Source organism: Mesoplodon densirostris, chromosome 9, assembly GCF_025265405.1.
Source record: "Mesoplodon densirostris isolate mMesDen1 chromosome 9, mMesDen1 primary haplotype, whole genome shotgun sequence".
NCBI lineage: Eukaryota > Metazoa > Chordata > Mammalia > Artiodactyla > Ziphiidae > Mesoplodon > Mesoplodon densirostris.
The window spans coordinates 19,868,787-19,889,554 of NC_082669.1; the positions used below are offsets into that span (position 1 = coordinate 19,868,787).

General features: G+C 41.0%; 1 protein-coding gene across 1 annotated transcript in view; it reads right to left on the reverse strand.

Annotated features, from left to right (window-relative positions):
* Positions 1-20,768, reverse strand: part of LAMB4 (laminin subunit beta 4) — a 143,671-nt gene that overhangs the window by 17,429 nt on the left and 105,474 nt on the right. The window contains 9 exon segments of the mRNA XM_060108856.1: positions 1,479-1,623; positions 4,887-4,981; positions 4,984-5,044; positions 6,244-6,338; positions 6,341-6,430; positions 9,071-9,231; positions 12,992-13,271; positions 13,274-13,366; positions 18,192-18,288. Coding sequence (XP_059964839.1) covers positions 1,479-1,623; positions 4,887-4,981; positions 4,984-5,044; positions 6,244-6,338; positions 6,341-6,430; positions 9,071-9,231; positions 12,992-13,271; positions 13,274-13,366; positions 18,192-18,288 — 1,117 coding nt within the window.

A 20,768-nucleotide genomic window follows, 5' to 3' on the forward strand; every position in this document is an offset into this window, starting at 1 on the left:
GCTTCAGAGCCAAGAAAAACAAAGAACTGGGTGGGCGAAGGGCACTGCTTCCTGGTGAGCAAGAGTCTTGGACCCTGACCAGGAAAGTTCCTTTTATGGAATAGGATTTTTCTTGATGCCTAGTCTAATTTTTATTGTAATAATCTGAGCACAGTTGTTTTTTTTCCTAATTCCTTAGGCTAATTAGAGTGACATTTTTATCAGAAACTTATTTAGTAGCAATGAGAACTAGGACTCGTAGAGGAGTAGGCTCTGTGACCGTTGCTGGAACTGAGAATGCTGCGGCAGTTCTGATTTCGTTTTAGTTTTGGTGTCTGAATTGACCTGTATCTGCAGAAAGAGCTACCGTGCTCCTCACACAGTTCCTGGATCTGTGTCTAGTTAATATCAGTCCGTCTCGCTCGCTCACTGAAAACTTGCTTTTGAACAAACAAAATGTCCAGTTGACTGATCCTAAACCCGATCATTTTTACTGACTATTTTGGTCATTTTTTACTGATCATTTTTACTCCCTATTTTTTTCTTATTTTAAAAATCAGGACTAAAGCTGCTAACACAATTCCTAGAAACAGTGAGATGGAAAGAACACTTGGCCACAGGGGTCTCTCATAAATAAACAGATTTAATAAAGTGATTGCAAAGATTGTAACCGACATCCCAACTGTCTATTAATTCATGTGGAGAATATTAAATTATTGAATTTGGAAGATGGCTATAGGAAAGAAAGCCTCCTCAGATCAATTCCATGTAGTGTTGTACCCAAATGACGTTATTTACCAAGAGCGAGATTTCCCGTCAATTTCCAGCTGTACTATTTGATTTTTATCTTTAACTAATAGTTCTCTGGAGTTTAAAACAAACCTCTCTGAAAATAAGGCACAATGAGGGACATTAAGTTCATAATTATAATAATAATTCATAATAATAACGAATCCAATAGTTCCTCCTTTGGTCAGTCACAGAAAGCCAACATGAGTCTTGGAAAATAGTCAATAATAGTTATCTAAAATAAGCAATATTTTAGATGCCACCTCACTACAGCATTTGATATACTAACCAACAGCTGGCATACCTTGATCTCACACACTCTGTCAGCAGAGAAAGTTGTGGAATCTGACAGAGTCTTCATGTTAGATTTTCCTTGTTTAAAACAAAATAACTTTAAACACCAAGTTCACTTCTTTGGAATTCTAACTAAATTCTAGGATTTATTACTAAACTAATCTTATACAGAGAGCCATATTTTTTTGATACAGAGTTAATATTTTGGAATTGTTTCCATGAAGAAATTTAAAATCAAGGAGTATATCATGTTTCTGATTTAGCCATGTCATTTCCAGTTAACGTAATTTGGAGTTGGTTGTGATGTTTGAGTATACATTACAAAAGGAAGAAAAAGGAGGAGGATGGGGAGAGAGAAGAGGAGGAAGAGTGGGGGAGGGACAGAAACTAGTCCTAATGTTTAAAAAAAAAATCACCTAACGAGAACATTTTCAGTTTCTTGATTGAAAGATTCATTTTTTCTTCTTCAGATTCACTTTGGTTTTTCATATGCCTCAGTTTCTCACTTAGCTGTAAGGCATTGTTTGGGGAGACTTCTGCCAGTTTACTTATATTTTTGATCTGGAATAAGAAAAAAACAACAACGAGGCAAACATAACACTTGGGCACATTCTGTGACGTTTCCTTACTTAGCTGGACCAAACAGAGGTCACTAAAAATGTAACAGAAGTCTACATAATTAAACAATAGATTCATGTTAAAGGACTCTTTTAAAAGGTGATATTATCTGTTTTCATTACCATGTTTTCTTAATAATGTGAACTCACCTCTTAAAACATTATTAGGGATCAAAATTGTTATTTGAAAACAATTATTGGTGTAGGACTAATGACTTTTCCTGATACAAATCGAAAACACAAATTCTGTTTCAATGAGATGTTAGCATTCTATCATATCAACAAATGTCACAGAAATTACAGTGATCATTATGTTTAGTAACTTGAGAACATTTTCTTTAATATAAGTTAAAATATTAAGTTTAAAAAATAAGGTTAATATAAGTTAAAATACTTACTCTTTTAAACATTCTTCAGATTCAGATAAGGTACTTTCTTTGAGAGTAAAAAGAAAGCATTCTTCCTTTTAATAAACGAGTTTGAAATCAGAGCAGGCTACAAAGATAAATTCCAGATACTGTGTACACTTGGTGGAGGAATGATAGAACGAAAAGGTTTACAACCTAGAAGTGCAAATTCTTAACTGTGTGCTTTGAGAAAGGTCACGGACTTTTTCTTGGGATTCCAACAAATGAGAGAAAGATAAAAAACAAAGAGAAATAGGACAATATCATCTGCAAGTTGAGCTGTATTTAATAAATTAACTGTGACAGAAGCAAGGCTAATTAGGATCAAACATAGTTAAGGAAGAAAGAAAATCTCACTTTATTTCCCCACAAAAATAGCCAGCTTAATTTAAGTCACACAGATTTTGTGGAAAGGGATTTAATGGTAGTCATTGGCAAGTGATGAAACAAAAAGAAATATTTACATGATTAAAAATATGTAATTTAATTTTTTGGAGTGGTTCCTTAATTCTCTAGAACTTTTTAAACTTTAAAATGGATAACAGTTGCTAAGTAAGATCTTAAAACTTCTCATCACAAGAAACGAAATGTAACTATGTGTGGTGATGGATGTTAACTAAATTTATTATGCTAATCATTTTGCAATATATACATATATCAAATCACTATGTTGTATACCTAAAACTAATACAGTGTTCTATGTCAATTATATTTCAATAAAAAAATAAAATGGAGAAGCAGTGAGTAAGAATGCATAGAAGATGAGAATTCCAGAAATAAATACTCTGGACAGGAAGCACCAAATTATACACATGAAATCTCAGTGTAGATTAGTCGATGCCATATTCAGAAAGAAAGAGATTGCTAAATTACTTCACTCTTAAAACATCTCTCTGCAATCCATCCTCTGTCACGTCTCCTGAGAATTCTCTCGTAATCTCTTCTGGCATGTTTCCCCCTTCTAATCAAGAGGAAAATAGCACATCATTTTATCAACATGACAACCCCCATCCTTTTCCAGTTCTCCATTTATGTGCTGATTAAGCTAGATTCTACTATTATACACTTCAGGTGTTATCTTTTAAAAGTAATAGCTTAACACGAGGCTTATTTAAATGGTGTGAGATTTCTGGTTTTTGAGAAGGGGCAATACAGTAGTTTAAAATTACGTTAAACCATTAAGGATTGTTTCAACCACAGGGATGCAAGACCAGGATTTGCGTTTGTTCACTGCTGTATTCCCAGCATCTAGATAAATGTCTAGCATGCAGTGGGTACTCAGTATTTGTTAAAGCAATGAAGAATAACATACAAGTGAAAAACTAGGTGGCAATATAGAATGACTATATAAATAAAATTTTTCAACATTTAGGATGTGTGGGGATGTTCTCTAACTTTATCAGAGACTTGCTCTGGAACTTGGATCCGGAGCCTGTGGAGCAAGCACGGAGGACCAGCCGGGGTTCGGATGCACGGAGGCGAGGCTCATGGAGCAAACTGGCACTCTGCATGTGCACATGCGCAGGAGTGTGTCTCATCGCTGTGGTTCTCACCCCATTCCCAAGGCTGGCTCTCTATGCTCCTCTCACTTCTGAGACCCAGATGTCTTCCATTTTGGTGAGGGGTTGGTTTCTGTTGCTTGCAAACAACAATGCTAACTGATACAATATCTACCTTATATTGGTAAAAATTTCAGCTCTTGGAGCTTTTTCTTCTTCATCAAAGGCTCTATGTATACTGTCCAAAAAAAACCAAAAAAAGCAAACTAGGGAGCACATCATCATCTTGTTTTTAAGTTGAACACAATGTATTCACAAAACACCTAAAATTATATTCATCCTTTCCAGATAAATATAATGTATTCACCAAAAAACCCTAAAGAAAGATAGGTAATTAAAAATTACACCCATTTGGGCCTCCCTGGTGGCGCAAGTGGTTGAGAGTCCGCCTGCCGATGCAGGGGATACGGGTTCGTGCCCCGGTCTGGGAGGATCCCATATGCCGCGGAGCGGCTGGGCCCGTGAGCCATGGCCGCTGAGCCTGCGCGTCTGGAGCCTGCGCGTCCGGAGCCTGTGCTCCGCAACGGGGGAGGCCACAACAGTGAGAGGCCCGCATACCGCAAAAAAAAAAAAAAAAAAAAAAAAAAAATTACACCCATTTATTAATATGACCAGAAAAGTAAATGAAACCATTTAAAATTATTAGAGACTCCATTATCAGGTACTTAAATATTAAAACAACTTTATCATGTCTATCAACACAGGAAAGAGTTCAAGGCATTAAGAGTATATTCCCATTAAAATATTTTCTAATATTAAATTCTAACATCAAAATTTGTCTATTTAGTAGAATTTCAAACATACCCTTGAATTTATGAAAAATATTCTTTACTTTGAGAGCTCTATAGTTTTAAACCTTCAAGGCTAGGAGTTTACACATTTCTATGCAGTGTTTGCTATAAAGGAAACATATCCACACAAGTCTATATATGTCCTACAAACATATACTTTGAGATTTTTCTCTTCTTTCTCACCATATACACACATACACACTATACACACACATATTATATGTATATATGTGTATATGTAATATATATGAGAAAATATGTCAATATTCACAACTACTTCTAAATCACCATTCATATCCGCAACTATATTTTTATTCTATATTGTCAGGCACAAGAACACCTAACATCTAGAATCTACCCTTTCACTTAGAAGTTAAACGGAAATTTTAGAAATTTCAAATAGTTTGCTTTTTTAATTTTACAAATAAAGCATGAGAAGACATCGTTTACCTGACTGTTCAACCCTTGAACTTGGTTGTTCAAATTGCGAATCACGAGCTCTGCTTCCTGAGCTTTGTGGAGGGTGTTCCTCGAGAGGGTCAGGAGCTGAGACCGCTCGGGCCACCACAGGACAAGAGCACACAGGGCATGTTCCCTCCTCCACACACCTGACAGGAGAAAGTATCTATGTTAAAAAGCAACTTGTTGGGACTTCCCTGGTGGTGCAGTGGTTAAGAAACCACCTGTCAACAGTGCAGGGAACACAGGTTCAATCCCTGGCCCAGGAAGATCCCACATGCCGTGGAGCAACTAAGCCCGTGTGCCACAACTACTGAGCCTGCACTCTACAGCCCGCGAGCCACAACTACTGAAGCCCGCGAGCCACAACTACTGAAGCCTGTGCGCCTAGAGCCCGTGCTCTGCAACAAGAGAAGTCACCACAATGAGAAGCCCATGCACTGCAACAAAGAGTAGTCCCCCTGGGCTTCCCTGGTGGCGCAGTGGTTGAGAGTCTGCCTGCCGATGCAGGGGACACGGGTCCGTGCCCCGGTTCGGAAAGATCCCATATGCCGTGGAGCAGCTGGGCCCGTGAGCCGTGGCCGCTGGGCCTGCGCGTGCGGAGCCTCTGCTCCGCAATGGGAGAGGCCACAACAGTGAGAGGCCCGCGTACCGCAAAAAAAAAAAAAAAAAAAAGTGTAGTCCCCGCTTGCCACGACTAGAGAAGGCCCGCATGCAGCAATGAAGACCCAATGCAGCCAAAATTTTTTTTTAAATTTAAAGAAAAAGCAACTTGTTGGCAGAGCTTTTTCTAATGTCCTCCAGGCTCACCAAGGCAAGACACTGCTCTGTTCATATGTGTTTCTTCAATAGCTGTTCACACTTAGTACATGGATATGACCGATTAAATATTTCCTAGTTAACTGAATAAATATCTAACTTATTTGTTATCAGCATTTGGGCCAATCAATGTTGCTTTTACACTTAATAGTTTTGGGGGAAACAATCACATGTCTAGCATTTCCATGTTAATTTCTTTCTTTTTTTTTTTAATAAAAAGTACCTTTTACTTATGAGGCAGGAGGAGTAAATGTCCATAATCTGTACCAGTGGGGAAATAGTAAATAGCATAAAATAATAAAATCAAGCCACAATCTTTACTCTTTGATTTTTCTCAAACTTTGACTTAAGAAATAAAAAATATAAATATTTATATTTTTAGATTAAATATATATTATTTATAGATACTTTCTACACTTATAAAATATAAATAAAAAAATAAAATGTAAGACAGGGAAATACAATCGAAGAGGTCTGTATATCAAGTAGAAACCACAAACACTTTGATTATACTGTCATGAATATTTACCTTTTCATGCAATATTTGAATATCTGGTATCTTGATCTGCTTTAATTTCTCCAATGACAAGTTTTCTTTTGAGGTTAGTGTATCTAAGATGGTAAGTCATTCCTGTTTTTTTCAGAGTTATCCTTCCATTAGTTTTCTTTTCAGCAGATAGAGCTCTGATAATACTTCTTGATGTTCTTTGAGGAATCTACATCAACACAAATTGAGGTAAGATAAATTTTGTGAAAACAAATGAAATTATACATGGGTTATCAAGATAATCATTCCCCAATTTGACTAGACTGTCTTGGTCTCAATGATCAATACAAAAATTCAACATCCTCTCCCTTGAATTTGCACTTAATAGGGAAGTAAAGAGTAAGGAATTTGTTCTCATTCTGGAAGAAGGTGCCCACTGAAAGAACTGAAAATCTGTCAGCAGTCACCCAAGACAGGCAGAAGAAAGCAAAAGTGCCCCCACGCTGATTTTCTCAAACTTGCAGATGTCGCGTCATAGATATACATGTAATAGCTACAGAGCTCTGAGGCTTAAGTTTGCAGACATGGGTTTGAATGCTGGCTTCTCCCTTTACTGTCTGGGTATGGCCTTGAGCAAATCTGTTAAGTCTCTTAGATTGTGTTTCCTTATCTGTAAACTGATGATGATAATTTGTGGAGATTAAGTGAGATCATATAAAGACCCTCTGTGACGTGTTCCCCAAATGTAAGGTATTCATTTTGACCACCCATATGAATTTAATATGATGAAACAACTAAATTTCACCTCACTGTATAGAGCAGGAGTTGACAAAGTCATTCTACAAAAGGCCAGAGAATAAATGTTTTAGGCTTACCTGCCATCACATTGCTGTCACAACTACTCAACGCTGCCACTGCAGAGTGACAGTGGCCACAGACACCTTATAAATAATAGGTGAGGTGGTGGTCTCCTAATGACACTTCATGTACAAAAACAGGCTGTGGGTAGGATTTGCTGGCAGTCTGTAGTTTGCTGACCTCTGATGTTGAGGCTGATGACAACAGCTAACGTGCTGAGTGCTTTCTATACGTCCTTCTGATCAGTTCTCAGCCTTGATCTTCACAAAACACTGTCAGGCGGTTAGCCCAACCACCACCATTTTACCAGTGAGAAAAGGAGGCTCTGATGATAGCAAGGTCTCACTGACAGTATGGTGTGAAGCCAGGATTTGAAGCCAGGTAGTTTGACTCTAGAGCCTGTGTGCTTAAACACTTCTCTGTCTTTTCATATTGTAATGAAAACACAAATTCCTGAAAGTAATGTGGGATGTTTTAATGTAAACGAGAGTATATTAGGGCTTTAAACCTTTGGTTTTAGGAACCAAAGGCCCAGGGTTCTGATCTTTACTCCTTAGGTAGTCATAGTCCAGGCATGACAACCACACTTTATCTTTTCAACATTCCTGGTTTTTACACTAACGGACTCACTATATCGTGATTTTCATTTATCATGAACTGCCTACCCCCGCCCCCCCATCTCACACACACAAACGAACAAAAAGCCATGTTTCTATTGCTTGGAATGATTTTCTGCCTTGATTTATCTGGCAAATTTATCTTTATTCTGAGAGGCCTTTTCTAATAGACCCAGGAAGAACTCCATTCTCTCTACTCTGTTCCCGAAGCAGCTTGAAAATGTTCTTATAGAGTCTTTTCATTGTTTGGGGATTGTTTATATGTCTGTCTTCCCCGCCACAAGACTGGGATGACTTAAGGGCGAGACTTACTGCCTGTCTCTGCTGCTCAGCACAGTGTCAGGCATCGAGAAAAAGCCCAGTAATTGCTGTTGGACCGCAAGTTTGAGAGAATCAGCATGGGGCAGTTTTGCTCTCTTCTACCTGGCCTGGGTGACTGCTGACGGATTTTCAGTTCTTTCAGTGGGCACCTTCTTCCAGATTAGGAATTGGAACAAATTCCTTACTCTCTATGTAGCATTTATTGAGCATCATCAACAGTGATTTCATCAAATGTAGACCTTCCTTTAGGGTCATAATTGCCATCTATTTTTTTCTCTTTTAGCTCAAGATCAGATGACAAACAGGACCATAGACATAGGATGAGGAAAAGCAGACAATGTTTTTGCCTTGAGATAGGTTTCACGTATATTTTCCCTTATACCACTCAACTAGATGGGTTTGGTGTGAATAAGTTCAGTGCCACCTCTCCTGGTACTAACAAGCTGTCTGTCCATTTCCAAACATAACAAGGATCTCATGGGAGATCAGCAGATGAGCTAATTCAAGTTTTGCTTTAGAGTTCCATTTCTCCTCCAAGTCGATTTTGGCTTTGGCATAATTCCAGTTCCTTTTTAAGAACTATGCAATATGAATTACAGGCTTCTAGTATGCTACATGTCTCCAAATTCCTACAAAGTTCTTATGAGAAATTGTTTAGGTCCTTTTTGCCTCATATTCCTTTGTATTTATGGTTGCTGGAAATGGAGTGGCTCATACTCAGGAAGGCATAGAAACATGTCTCTCTCATTTCCTTATGGCCACAGTAGAATTTCCAAGCTGCTGATTAAATGAGATCCTAGCATGGTTTGGCATCCTAATACTTTGGGTTTCAGTATCTGTTTAGTATCGCAGATTGTTGGCGTTATTTTGTACAAATGCTATCCGGCTCTGCAATGTTTTAAAAAGTTGAAAATATTCATGCACAGATAATACCTTTAATGGGTGTGTTTTCATGTTCTAAAGTGCTCAGGTGCTGTGGCAATAAGCACAGGGAGATTGACTAATGGAATGCACTATGGATTTTATCAACTCCTGTCCAGAAACAGACAGTTGAGGTGCATTTTCTCTCTTACCCATGATGCTTGCATTACGGGCACGGGAGTGCAAATCAATTTCTTCTTGAAGATCTTCAAGTAAGAGGTTCACATTATTCCTCGTTATTCCTCTTGTTTCTTTCAGATTTTGAAATTCATACACTGTTTTCCTCTGCTCACTTAGTTGCATGATTTCTTTCCTATAGGAGAAAATGAGAGTAAATGTAGCTAAGCTTATATTACATTCGACAGATTGGTGAAAAAAGCACAAGTAAAGAAATTGCCCTCGGACTTCCCTTGGTGGCACAATGGTTAAGAAGCCGCCTGCTAGGGACACTGGTTCGATCCTTGGTCTGGGAAGATCCCACATGCCGTGGCGCAACTAAGCCCGTGCACCACGACTACTGAGTCCATGCGCCACGACTACTGAGCCCATTCACCACAACTACTGAGCCCACGTGCCACAACTACTGAAGCCCACACGCCTAGAGCCCGTACTCCGCAACAAGAGAAGCCACCGCAATGAGAAGCCCGCGCACCACACCAAAGAGTAGCCACCGCTCGCCACAACTAGAGAAAGCCCACACGCAGCAACAAAGACCCAACACAGCCGAAAAATAAATATAAATAAATAAATAAAATTAAATAATAAAAAAAGATTGCCCTCATTATTAGGTATCCTCGTACTTAGGATGTATTTTTCCCCCCAAATTTTCATTTGACAGTTTATGATTCTGTTTACCGCTTATCTCTTTCTTGTTAATTCCACTTCCTAGAGTATTTCAGCACTCATTTAAAATGGTCTCCTAGCATAAAGGTTTTTGAATCTTTCAATTTCAGCTGTTTACACTCTGTCTCCCTTTACTTTGGTTTTCAAAAACACGTATTCAGATGTGGTTCATTTAAATCAGTCTAAGGGAGCCAACCTATATTAGGCTTTTAACAGAATCCCTCACACAGCCAAGGATAAAAATCAGTACCTCATTTAGAATAAATCTACTTCCAGCAAGGTTCCTTTTACTGTTACTTCTGTACAGGGTCTTAAACTTTGAATTTCCACAAGTGACAGGTTTCCTTGCTGGCGAGTGTACATTTGGGTGTGTTCTTTCTACATCACCTTTGATGGTGCCACCTTTGTCCCACTTCAGTTGGCTGCGTTCAGCAAACACAGTTGGTTCAGGTGAATAATTAGAATATCCCTCACGAAGGGGAACTTGGGTACAAATCTTGAAGAATACAGTTCAGGGAAGCGACAGTACAAATTTATGGGACTCACTTATCTTGGTATGACTGCAAAGTATTAACCAATGCTTCCTAGCATTTTCTGCTCTCACTCTCCCTTCTAATCTAGTCTTTTCCTTCAAGCTCCACCTGTCAGCACTGTAATTCTTCTGGCTAATAACAATAACAGTAATTACTATTATTATAACTGGTACTCTTAAAGCACTTACTATGTGCCAGACACCATGCAAAGTGGCTTGTCTTGAGTGATTCTCACAAGAATCCCATGAAATAGAGACTTTAACCCCTCTTTTGATGAACAAACTGAAGCTTGGAGAAGTTAACTTCTGAGGCCACACAGCAGCAGGTGGATTTGAACCACAGTAGTCTGACTTCTCAATCTATGCTTATGATATCCTGGTTTCTCTGTCCTCCCCTTCCCCTTTGATTTGTAATTTACCCAACAAACATTTATTACTTAACTAAACCAGGCCTGGAGAAAGGTACAGAGAAGGCAGCTTTGCCCACAGAAGTCCCTCAGTGAGGCGATGCAGAAGGAAACACATCCTCTCTCAGGAGGTCAGGGAAGGCTTCAGTGAGGGGGTGGTGTCTGGGTGTTTGTTATGGAATAGGAGTTTAGCAGGTGGTCCAAGAAGGGGACAGGCTTTCCTCACGGCTTCAGGCCTGGCCCCGGGACCCCAGCTCCTCTTGCTTTCTTCTCTCTGGTTCTGCTCAGGGCTCTTGCAGTATCTCGATCTACAGCATCTACTGTGGATTGGCTCCTTCTGCTTTCTCAGTTCCACTTCATCCGCCATGTCCTATAACCACAAACCAGTGGTCCATGAGCCGAAACTCATCCTCAGACAAGTTTCTTTGGCCTCTACAGTGCTTTTTGAAAGCACTACTGGATTAGCTGCCTCTATTTTAAAGTGGGGACATTTCCATAAAAATCTGGATGTCTGACATTGTTTAAAAAATGAGGAGATCTGGGCCTCCCTGGTGGCGCAGTGGTTGAGAGTCCGCCTGCCGATGCAGGGGATACGGGTTCGTGCCCCAATCTGGGAGGATCCCATATGCCGCGGAGCGGCTGGGCCCGTGAGCCATGGCCGCTGGGCCTGCGCATCCGGAGCCTGTGCTCCGCAACGGGAGAGGCCACGACAGTGAGAGGCCCGCATACCGCAAAAAGAAAAAAAAAAAAATGAGGAGATCTGGGAACCTGGGGCCACAGTCTTTACCAGGGCATAGAAGTGCCTGTCCTCACCTGCCAACTTGACTTGGCTATGTGACCTCTCTGGGCCCTATAGCTTCATTTATGACGCAGGTGGCCCTTCCTCTGAACTATCCAGGTGAGTTGTATCATCTTCCTTGTGTAACTTTTAAGCCGTTGCCATATACTTCAGGATTTTTTGTCTGGTGATAATGAACGGCCTTATATTTATGCTTGTGGGTTTTTGTATGTTTGTTTGTTTTTGGCTGTGTTGGGTCTTCGTTGCTGCACTCAGGCTTTCTCTAGTTGCGGCGAGCTGGGTCTACCCTTTGTTGCGGTGTGAGGGCTTCTCATTGCAGTGGCTTTTCTTGTTGCAGAGCACAGGCTCTAGCTGTGCAGGCTTCAGTAGTTGCAGCACGTGGGCTCAGTAGTTGCGGTGCACGGGCTTCAGTAGTTGTGGCTCGTGGGCTCTAGAGTGCAGGCTCAGTAGCTGTGGCGCACAGGCTCAGATGCTCCACGGCATGTGGGATCTTCCCGGACCAGGGCTTGAACACGTGTCCCCTGCATTGGCAGGTGGATTCTTAACCACTTAGCCACCAGGGAAGCCCTGACAGGTGAATTCTTAATGACTGCACCACCAGGGAAGTCCTTACGCTTGTGTTTTATGTAATATAAAACTCTGCAGCTTCAACTATTCTTTAATCCAGGAGCTTTTCTGGGGGAGGAGGGATATTTTTCTATAGAACTATAATCTTTTTGGTTTCTGTGTACTCCTAGAGGGGTGGAAACTATACCCAGCTCATCCTCGTTTTGCCCAGAGCAGGTCAGCAAACTTTTTCTTTAAAGGGCCAGAGAATAAATATTTTAGGCCTTGGGGGCACCACAGTGGCCCTGTTGCAATCGCTCAACTCTGTCATTGTAGAAAGAAAGCAGCCTCAGAGGATGTAAATAATGGGCGTGGCTGTCTTCCAATAAAACTTTATTTACAAAAAAAATGTGATGGGTCGGATACTGCCTGTGGGCTATGGTTTCCTGACTCCTGGTCCAGAGCAACCAACATAATCTCTAGAAATATTTGATGAATGAAAAGAAGGACTCAATAATATATAATAAAAATGATATTGCATTTTGAAAGAATTACTGTACTCATTATATGACTTCACAGTAACGTGTGGGCTTATAAACAACTGAAGAATTTGGGAACATTTAGCAAATTTCCCTGAGAGCATGGTCAAAAAAAAATTTTTGTATTAGAAACTTCCCCACTTCCAATTTTGTCTTTCAGCTCAGCTGGGTTTGGGTTTCTCAACTAACCTCACGATTGCCTTTTTGTTATAATCAATGACATCTCGCAAAATCACGTCATTCTAACTAGGTAAGAAAGAGACAACATGATTCCCAGCCTGGTTATTAATGGAACAATGATTATTTCCCTAACATCGACAAAGGTTCATTTCTAAGTTGAAGGCTGCTAAAGCTCACAGGACTTAAGGTAAATTAGGAACTTAGCGATCTATTACTTGCACACAAACCTTACCAAACAGTCATGATAATCCTTGACTTTTAAGAATTCCCCAGATGAGAAAACAGGATGTCTCCAAATCCTTTCTATTTCAGACATGTTCTCTCTGAGGCCTTTGAAGTCGGCCTCACAGACAAGCAGGGTCTCTCTTTTATCTTCCATGTTAGCAGCCAGCCTAATTAACCCTTGCACCGCTTTGGAGAGGTAAGAAATGGTGTGGTCCCATTGATCAAAGCACAAGTGACATCGAAGACAAGCAGGGAATTCCTGGCCGTGACCCAGGACGCAGCACATTGTGGGCCGCTAACATGCTCTCGGCAGTGACACGTGCCTGTGTCCTGGTCACAGATGTGCTTCTGGGAATCTTTCCTGTTGCAGTCACATGCTGAAAAGGATGGGAGAAGGAGCGGAGAATGTCAGTCACCTGGCCTTTGGCTCATGACCAGCTCAAGAATAAAGTCCTCCCCCTCTCCCCTGAGAATCTTCCCAACTCCCATTTCTATGGTGAATGTTAAAAAGCAGGATAATTTCAGAGATCTGTGCAATAGCCATTAAAACAGAGCATACCTCGTTTCATTCCACTGACCAGTCAGCTCTTGGTTTTTTTGTTTTTGGACACTCCACTGTGGCTTGCGGGATTAGATCCCCGACCAGGGATCAAACCCATCCTCCCTGCAGTGGAAGCGTGGAGTCCTAACCACTGGACCGCCAGGGAATTCCCAGCTCTTGTTTTTTATATGGACATTATTAGGTGTCACTTTTACTGCAAATGTGAGTTGTTCCCATCTGGTTTCTTTACCTATGTGAGTGAAGAATATGGATCTAATGGATGACACACTTGTGACGGCTGCTACTGCCCGCCCCCAACCCCGGAGTGGTTCAGGTGTCACAGACTCTAAGAAGGCCCATGATCACAGTTTTTCTTAGTGAAACCCAGCCTGGGTGTGCTGTCTTCCATTACATAAGGAAAACTGTTCTGTTATAAAAAAAAAAAGGGTGGGTGGGCGGATCGCCCTTTGGTATTTACCCAAGGAGTTCAAAACATGCCCACATAAAAACCTGCACACGGGTGTTTTTAGCGACTTTATTCATAATTGCCAACTTAGAAGTAACCAAGATGTCTATCAGTAGGTGAATGGATAAAGAAACCATGGTATATCCAGACAACTGAATATTATTCAGCACTAAAAAGAAATGAGTGTTGAGCCATAAAAAGACATTAAAGAAGCCAATCTGAAAAGGCTACATGTTGCATGATTCCTTTCCATGTTCTGAAAAGGCAAAACTATGGAGACAATAAAAATATTAGTTGTTGCCAGGGGTTGGGTGGTGGGTAAGGATGAACAGGCAGAGCACAGAGGATGTTTAGGGCAGTGGAAATACTCTGTATGATACTATAATTATGGAGACATGTCATTATTCATTTGTCTAAACCCATAGAATGGACAACGCCAAGTGTCAACCCTAATGTAATATAAACTTTGGTGATTATGATGTACCAATATAGGTTCATGAATTGTAACAAGTGTACCACTCTTCTGGGGATGTTGATAATGGGGGAGGCCATGGTGGGGTCTGGGGGTATATGGGAAATATCTGTATCTTCCTCTCAATTTTGCTGTGAACCTAAAATTCCTCTTTAAAAAAGTCTTAAAAAATAGAGAACATTAAATTCATTTTGTCTTAACTAAAAAAAAAAAAATCCTGATACTACCTGCACTTCAAATGAATAGGTTTTTGATTAAGCCTGAGGATGGAGGATGGGGAGAGCTTTTGAAGTTACAGCAATTTCCAAAAGGTCAGGGAATCACTAACCTATGCCATTGGCTTGACTACAAGGAACAAGTGATTTAAAAATGCATTTGGCCAGCTTGAGTGAAAATAATGCCAATTAGAAATAAAAACTGATTAACACACTAGGCTCCTCCAATAGACATCACCTGTCTGGCACATTCCCTTTGGTCCAAAGGCCTCTGCAGAGACCCCTGGGGGAGCTCTGTGCGCTTCCCCATCTGGAGGCCAAGGCTCCCCCTTAATACCTGCTCCTCCCCACGAGCACTTGTGGGATCTGTGGCCTGAGTGGACCGTTTGAAAAGTTTCCTCTGTGAAAGATGAAAACATTTTTATAAAGTAAGATTATTAAAATATTAGAGGGGCACAGGAATAGAGGCTCTCTAAGACAGTTTTTCTAAGAGCCAACATTTCTCCCTGGTTTTTAAAGTAGCAATTCCACTTGGAAAATTGAGTATTTGAATGGGGCAAAAAACCAAAGACATTTTTTTTTAAGCCACAAAAGCACATTTATACAGGAATGGAGAGGAGGAAAGAGTTACCATATGTAGCTACATTGAGGTGACCACAATCATAAATCCATCACATCTGACATTTCTTCGGATTGACTTCTTTTGGAAACCAATTTCAAACAGAGATTCAAAGATCCCTCCTCCTAGAACCAACCCAGATTCTAAATCTGCGCTGTCCGCTATGGTAGCTACTAACCACATGTGCTATTTAAACGTAAATGGATTAAATGAAATAAATAATTGTTTTGCTCACATGCACTAGCCACATTGCAAGTGCTCAGTGGTTACATATGGCTGGTGGCCCCCGAACTGGACAGTGCAGATGTAGAATGTTTCCATCTCTGCAGAAAGTATCGAACAGCCCTCCTCTAAATCCTGTAACTATTGCTGAGGCATGGAATGAAAGACACTAGAACACAAACTCCATAGGTTGGGGGCCTTGCCTTATTTGTTCACTACCTAGAGTACCCAGTAGACACTCTGTGAATATTTTTAAATAAATAAGTGAATCTGTGATGGACCCCAAGTTATGAGAGCCACATTGAAAAAAAATCCACTCTGCTGACTTCCTATGATCCATCTCCCAACATGTACCTTAATCCAAAGTAGCTATTTTTGTCAGCATGTTTCCAAATAGCAGAAAATTGGCTACAAGTTATGATCTCAGAAATCTGTTCCATTTTAATGACTTTGAGGAATTTCAATATAGGCTAACATTCAATATAGCACAAAGTTTTAATATAAGAGAAAAAAATTTATAGGGCTAAAATATTTCTTTTCAAAACTAGGATTAAAGTTTGTGGACTTTCAAATATAAGACATGACACCATAGAACTCCTAGAAAAGAACATAGGCAAAACATTCTCTGACATAAATCATACCAATGTTTTCTTAGGTCAGTCTCCCAAGGCAATAGAAATAAAAGCAAAAATAAACGAATGGGACCTAATCAAGCTTACAAGCTTTTGCACAGCAAAGGAAACCTTAAACAAAATGAAAAGACAACCTACAGACTGGGAGAAAATATCTGCAAATGATTTGACGGACAAGGGCTTCATTTCCAAAATATACAAACATCTCATACAACTCAATAACAAAAAACCAAGCAATCCAATAAAAAAAACAGGCATATATATATACAGTACCAAATGTAAAATAGATAGCTAGTGGGAAGCAGCTGCATAGCACAGGGAGATCAGCTTGGTGCACTGTGACCATCTAAAGGGGTGGGATAGGGAAGGTGGGAGGGAGACACAAGAGGGAGGAGATATGGGGACATATGTATATGTATAGCTGATTCACTTTGTTATAAAGCAGAAACTAACACACCATTGTAAAGCAATTATACTCCAATGAAGATGTTAAAAAAAATATATATATATATATATATTAGGATTGGGAAAAAAATAAAGAAAATGCATAGATTTTTATGCATTTCTTAGAGCAGTTTCATCAAATAAATTCTTGTAAAGGAAAAAAAAGAAAATGGGCAGAAGACCTAAATGGATATTTCTCCAAAGAAGACATACAGATGGCCAACAGGCACATGAAAAGATGCTCAACATCGCTAATTATTAGAGAAACACAAATCAAAACTACAATGAGGTACCACCTAACACCGGTCAGAATGGCCATCATTAAAAAGCCTACAAATAACAAATGCTGGAGAGGGTGTGGAAAAAAGGGAACCCTCCTACACTGTTGGTGGGAATGTAAGTTGGTGCAGTCACTGTGGAAAACAGTATGGAGGTTCCTCATAAAACTGAAAGTAGACTTGCCATATGATCCAGCAATCCCACTCCTGGGCATATATCCAGACAAAACTATAATTCAAAAAGAGGGGACTTCCCTGGCAGTCCAGTGGTTAAGACTTTGCCTTCCAATGCAGGGGGTGCAGGTTCGATCCCTGGTCAGGGAGCTAAGATCCCACGTGCCTCGGGGCCAAAAATCCAAAACATAAAGCAGAAGCAATATTGTGAAAAATTCAATAAAGATTTTAAAAATGGTCCACATCAAAAAAATCTTTAAAAACAAAAAACAAAAAGCACAAAAGATACAGGCACCCTTATGTTCACAGCAGCACTATTCACAATAGCCAAGACACTGAAACAGCCTAAATGTCCATCGACAGATGAATGGATAAACAAGATGTAGTGTATATATACAATGGAACACTACCCAGCCATAAAAGAGAATAAAATAATGCCATCGGCAGCAAAATGGGTGGACCTAGAGATTATCATACTACGTGAAGTAAGTCAGAAAGACAAATACCATATGATATCACTTACATGTGGAATCTAAAATATGACACAAATGAACTTACCTACAAAACAGACTCACAGACATAGAGAACAGACTTGTGGTTGCCAAGGGGTGCAGGAGAAGGACGGATTGGGAGTTTGGGATTAGCAGATGTAAACTATTATATATAGGATGGATAAACAACAAGGTCCTACTGTATAGCAACAGGGAACTATATTCAACATCCTGTAACAGATCATAATGGAAAAGAAACTAATTGGTTACACAGTTTTCATTTTATTAATATTTTGTGGAAAATTTATTTTAAAGTTTGTGATTTTTCGACCAAATAAAGGAATTTAAAACTCAGTTGGGGCTTCCCTGGTGGCAGAGTGGTTGAGAGTCCGCCTGCCGATGCAGGGGACACGGGTTTGTGCCCCGGTCCGGGAAGATCCCACATGCTGCGGAGCGGCTGGGCCTGTGAGCCATGGCCGCTGAGCCTGCACGTCCGGAGCCTGTGCTCCGCAACGGGAGAGGCCGCAGCTGTGAGAGGCCCGCGTACCGCAAAAAAAAAAAAAAAAAAAAAAAACTCAGTTGGTTCATAGCAAGCCCGTGGTAGGACCAGGCTGACTGTACTCATGTTTCAGAATTACCAATACTCACGAATGCATTGCCCCAGGGGATCCCCATAATAATTTTCCTCACACTCACTGCAGCGTTTCCCATCATAGCCTAATCTACACGGACACTGGCCTGTAAGCTGTGAGAACAGTCATGGGTGAGAAATTGACAAGCTCTATGATCTAAAAAAATAATGCATTTTAATACAAAACAGTTTTCCCTCCAGTGATTTAGAACATACAGTTGTGCAAAGGCAGAGGCAGGAGGATTCCCGCAGCCAGCAACCACCCCCGACAGCACCAAGGATCAGAAGTTAATGTTTTTTGGCTGAGGGCTCTTGAATATACCGCCTGCTTCCAGCTGTTCAGGGACAGGTGGCCCCAAATCAGGAAACAGCCACAGATGCAAATGAAAACGAAATACATAATGGGAAATAGGCCACATTCACTCCCAGGTTCTGGGAGTTCTCCCCTAACAGAGGCAGACCCAAGACCTGGACTTAACCTCCATCAATTAATTTGGCAAATAATGTTTCCATTATGGAATGTAAATTAGAGTTTCTCCGAATTGGGCTAACGTTTTTCTCCACAAAACATTTTTTGTAAATGAAGCTTAATCATTCAATGACAGTTATTTAACTGTGTTTTGGGGAGAGGGCTGAAACTTCCTGCATCCTCTCAACTGCACTCTTTGGCTGTGCTGCTTGTGGGATCTTAGTTCCCCGAGCAGGGAGGGAATGAACCCGTGCCCCCTGCAGTGTGGAAGTGCGGAGTCCTAACCACTGGATTACCACGCAATTCCCCCAACTGGATTCTTGACCAGCTTTTCTGAACACCAAGGAGACTGGAAAATTAACAGGGGAAAAATATAAAGTCAAATCACTATTGTTGGGTTTCCCTGGTGGCGCAAGTGGCTGAGAGTCCGCCTGCCGATGCTGGGGGACAGGGGTTCGTGCCCCGGTCCGGGAGGATCCCACATGCCACGGAGTGGCTGGGCCCGTGGGCCATGGCCACTGAGCCTGCGCGTCCGGAGCCTGTGCTCCGCAGGGGGAGGGCCACGGCAGTGAGAGGCCCGCGTACCACAAAAGAAAAAAAAATCACTATTGTTGTGGTCCTAGGTTATACCTGACCAAAGCTGCTTACCCAACAAGAAGTAGCTGGATTCATAAAGTGACTGGGTCTACTAAGCTTCTACCCATTTTTGGAGTAACCACTGGCTTTTACTCAAATATAAGGAGTTATGGGAGCTTGTTGCCATATTGTCTTTGTTGGGCAATGCTGTCTTACACTGATGCAGAATCTGCTCCTTGTAACTTGTTCCCATTGTTCTGAGTCCAGTATAAGGAAATTGCACAAAACAGGCAGCCTCCCTCTTCCCACTTAGAGTCCATCTCCCAACTAGAGGTGGCCATCCTCAACTTGCTTATGCTTCGTTTCTTTAAGCCAACCACTCCTAAGACTTCATCACAAAATACCACGGTTCTATCCATTATCCTTGTTGTCTTCCTTTGGACACAAACTAGTTTGTCAATATAATATTTAAAATGTGATACTCAGGGCTTCCCTGGTGGCGCAGTGGTTGAGAGTCCGCCTGCCGATGCGGGGGACACAGGTTCGTGCCCCGGTCCAGGAAGATTCCACATGCCGCGGAGCGGCTAGGCCTGTGAGCCATGGCCGCTGAGCCCGCACGTCCGGAGCCTGTGCTCCACAACGGAAGAGGCCACAACAGTGAGAGGTCCGCGTACCGCAAAAAAAAAAAAAAAAATGTGATACTCAGAAATGAGAACAATGTTCCTGGAAGCCATCTGGCCACACAGAAGACAATAGGACAACGGCCGCCCTGGAGCTGGGCACGGCACACCCAATCCCCTCTTTGGCAGCCCAGCCACACCACTGGCTCACTTGAAGCATGCAACCAAAATCCCCCAGATGTTTTTCTCACAAGCTAGCGCCAACTTATTACTCCCACCCTGTATTTATGCAATGGATTTAAAAATCCCAATTGCAAAACTTTATTTTTAACTCATTGACATGTCATCTTCTTGTTGCCAGCCAACAAGACAGGCTGTTAAAATATCTTGTCTCTTGTTTTGTCTTGATCACATTAACTTATAACTTTATAATATCTGCAAATTTGATAAGGATGTTTCCCCGACTCCATCTAAACTGTTGATGAAAATATCGGACAGCACATTTGGATCTCTGTGAGAATGCACTAGGGACCACCTACTGGCTGACACAGAGACATTTATCAGTAGTTGTTTAAACAGCTGGAAATCTTAATGTCCACGTCTCTTCTATACTCCAATGAAAGTGTTTCCTGATTGTAAAGAGCAAACTTTCCCAAGGAATCCCCTATGGACCAGATGACCGCAAATACCCTTGTCCTAAGGCGGTCTTTGGTTAAACCAACACCATCTGCTTTTCAGCTTTGTAGATTTCCCTTAGCCTCCATGACTGAACTGTTGTCTCTGTCAAGTCCTGCTACAAATATGCTTCCCCAAAGGTCTAAGACGTATGCCAGACAGTGATGTCATGAGGATTAGGAGTTCCTCATGAATTAGGAAGCCATGCAGTGTGTAGAGATCTACCAATTTGTTCCATGGTTGGTGGCTGCAGG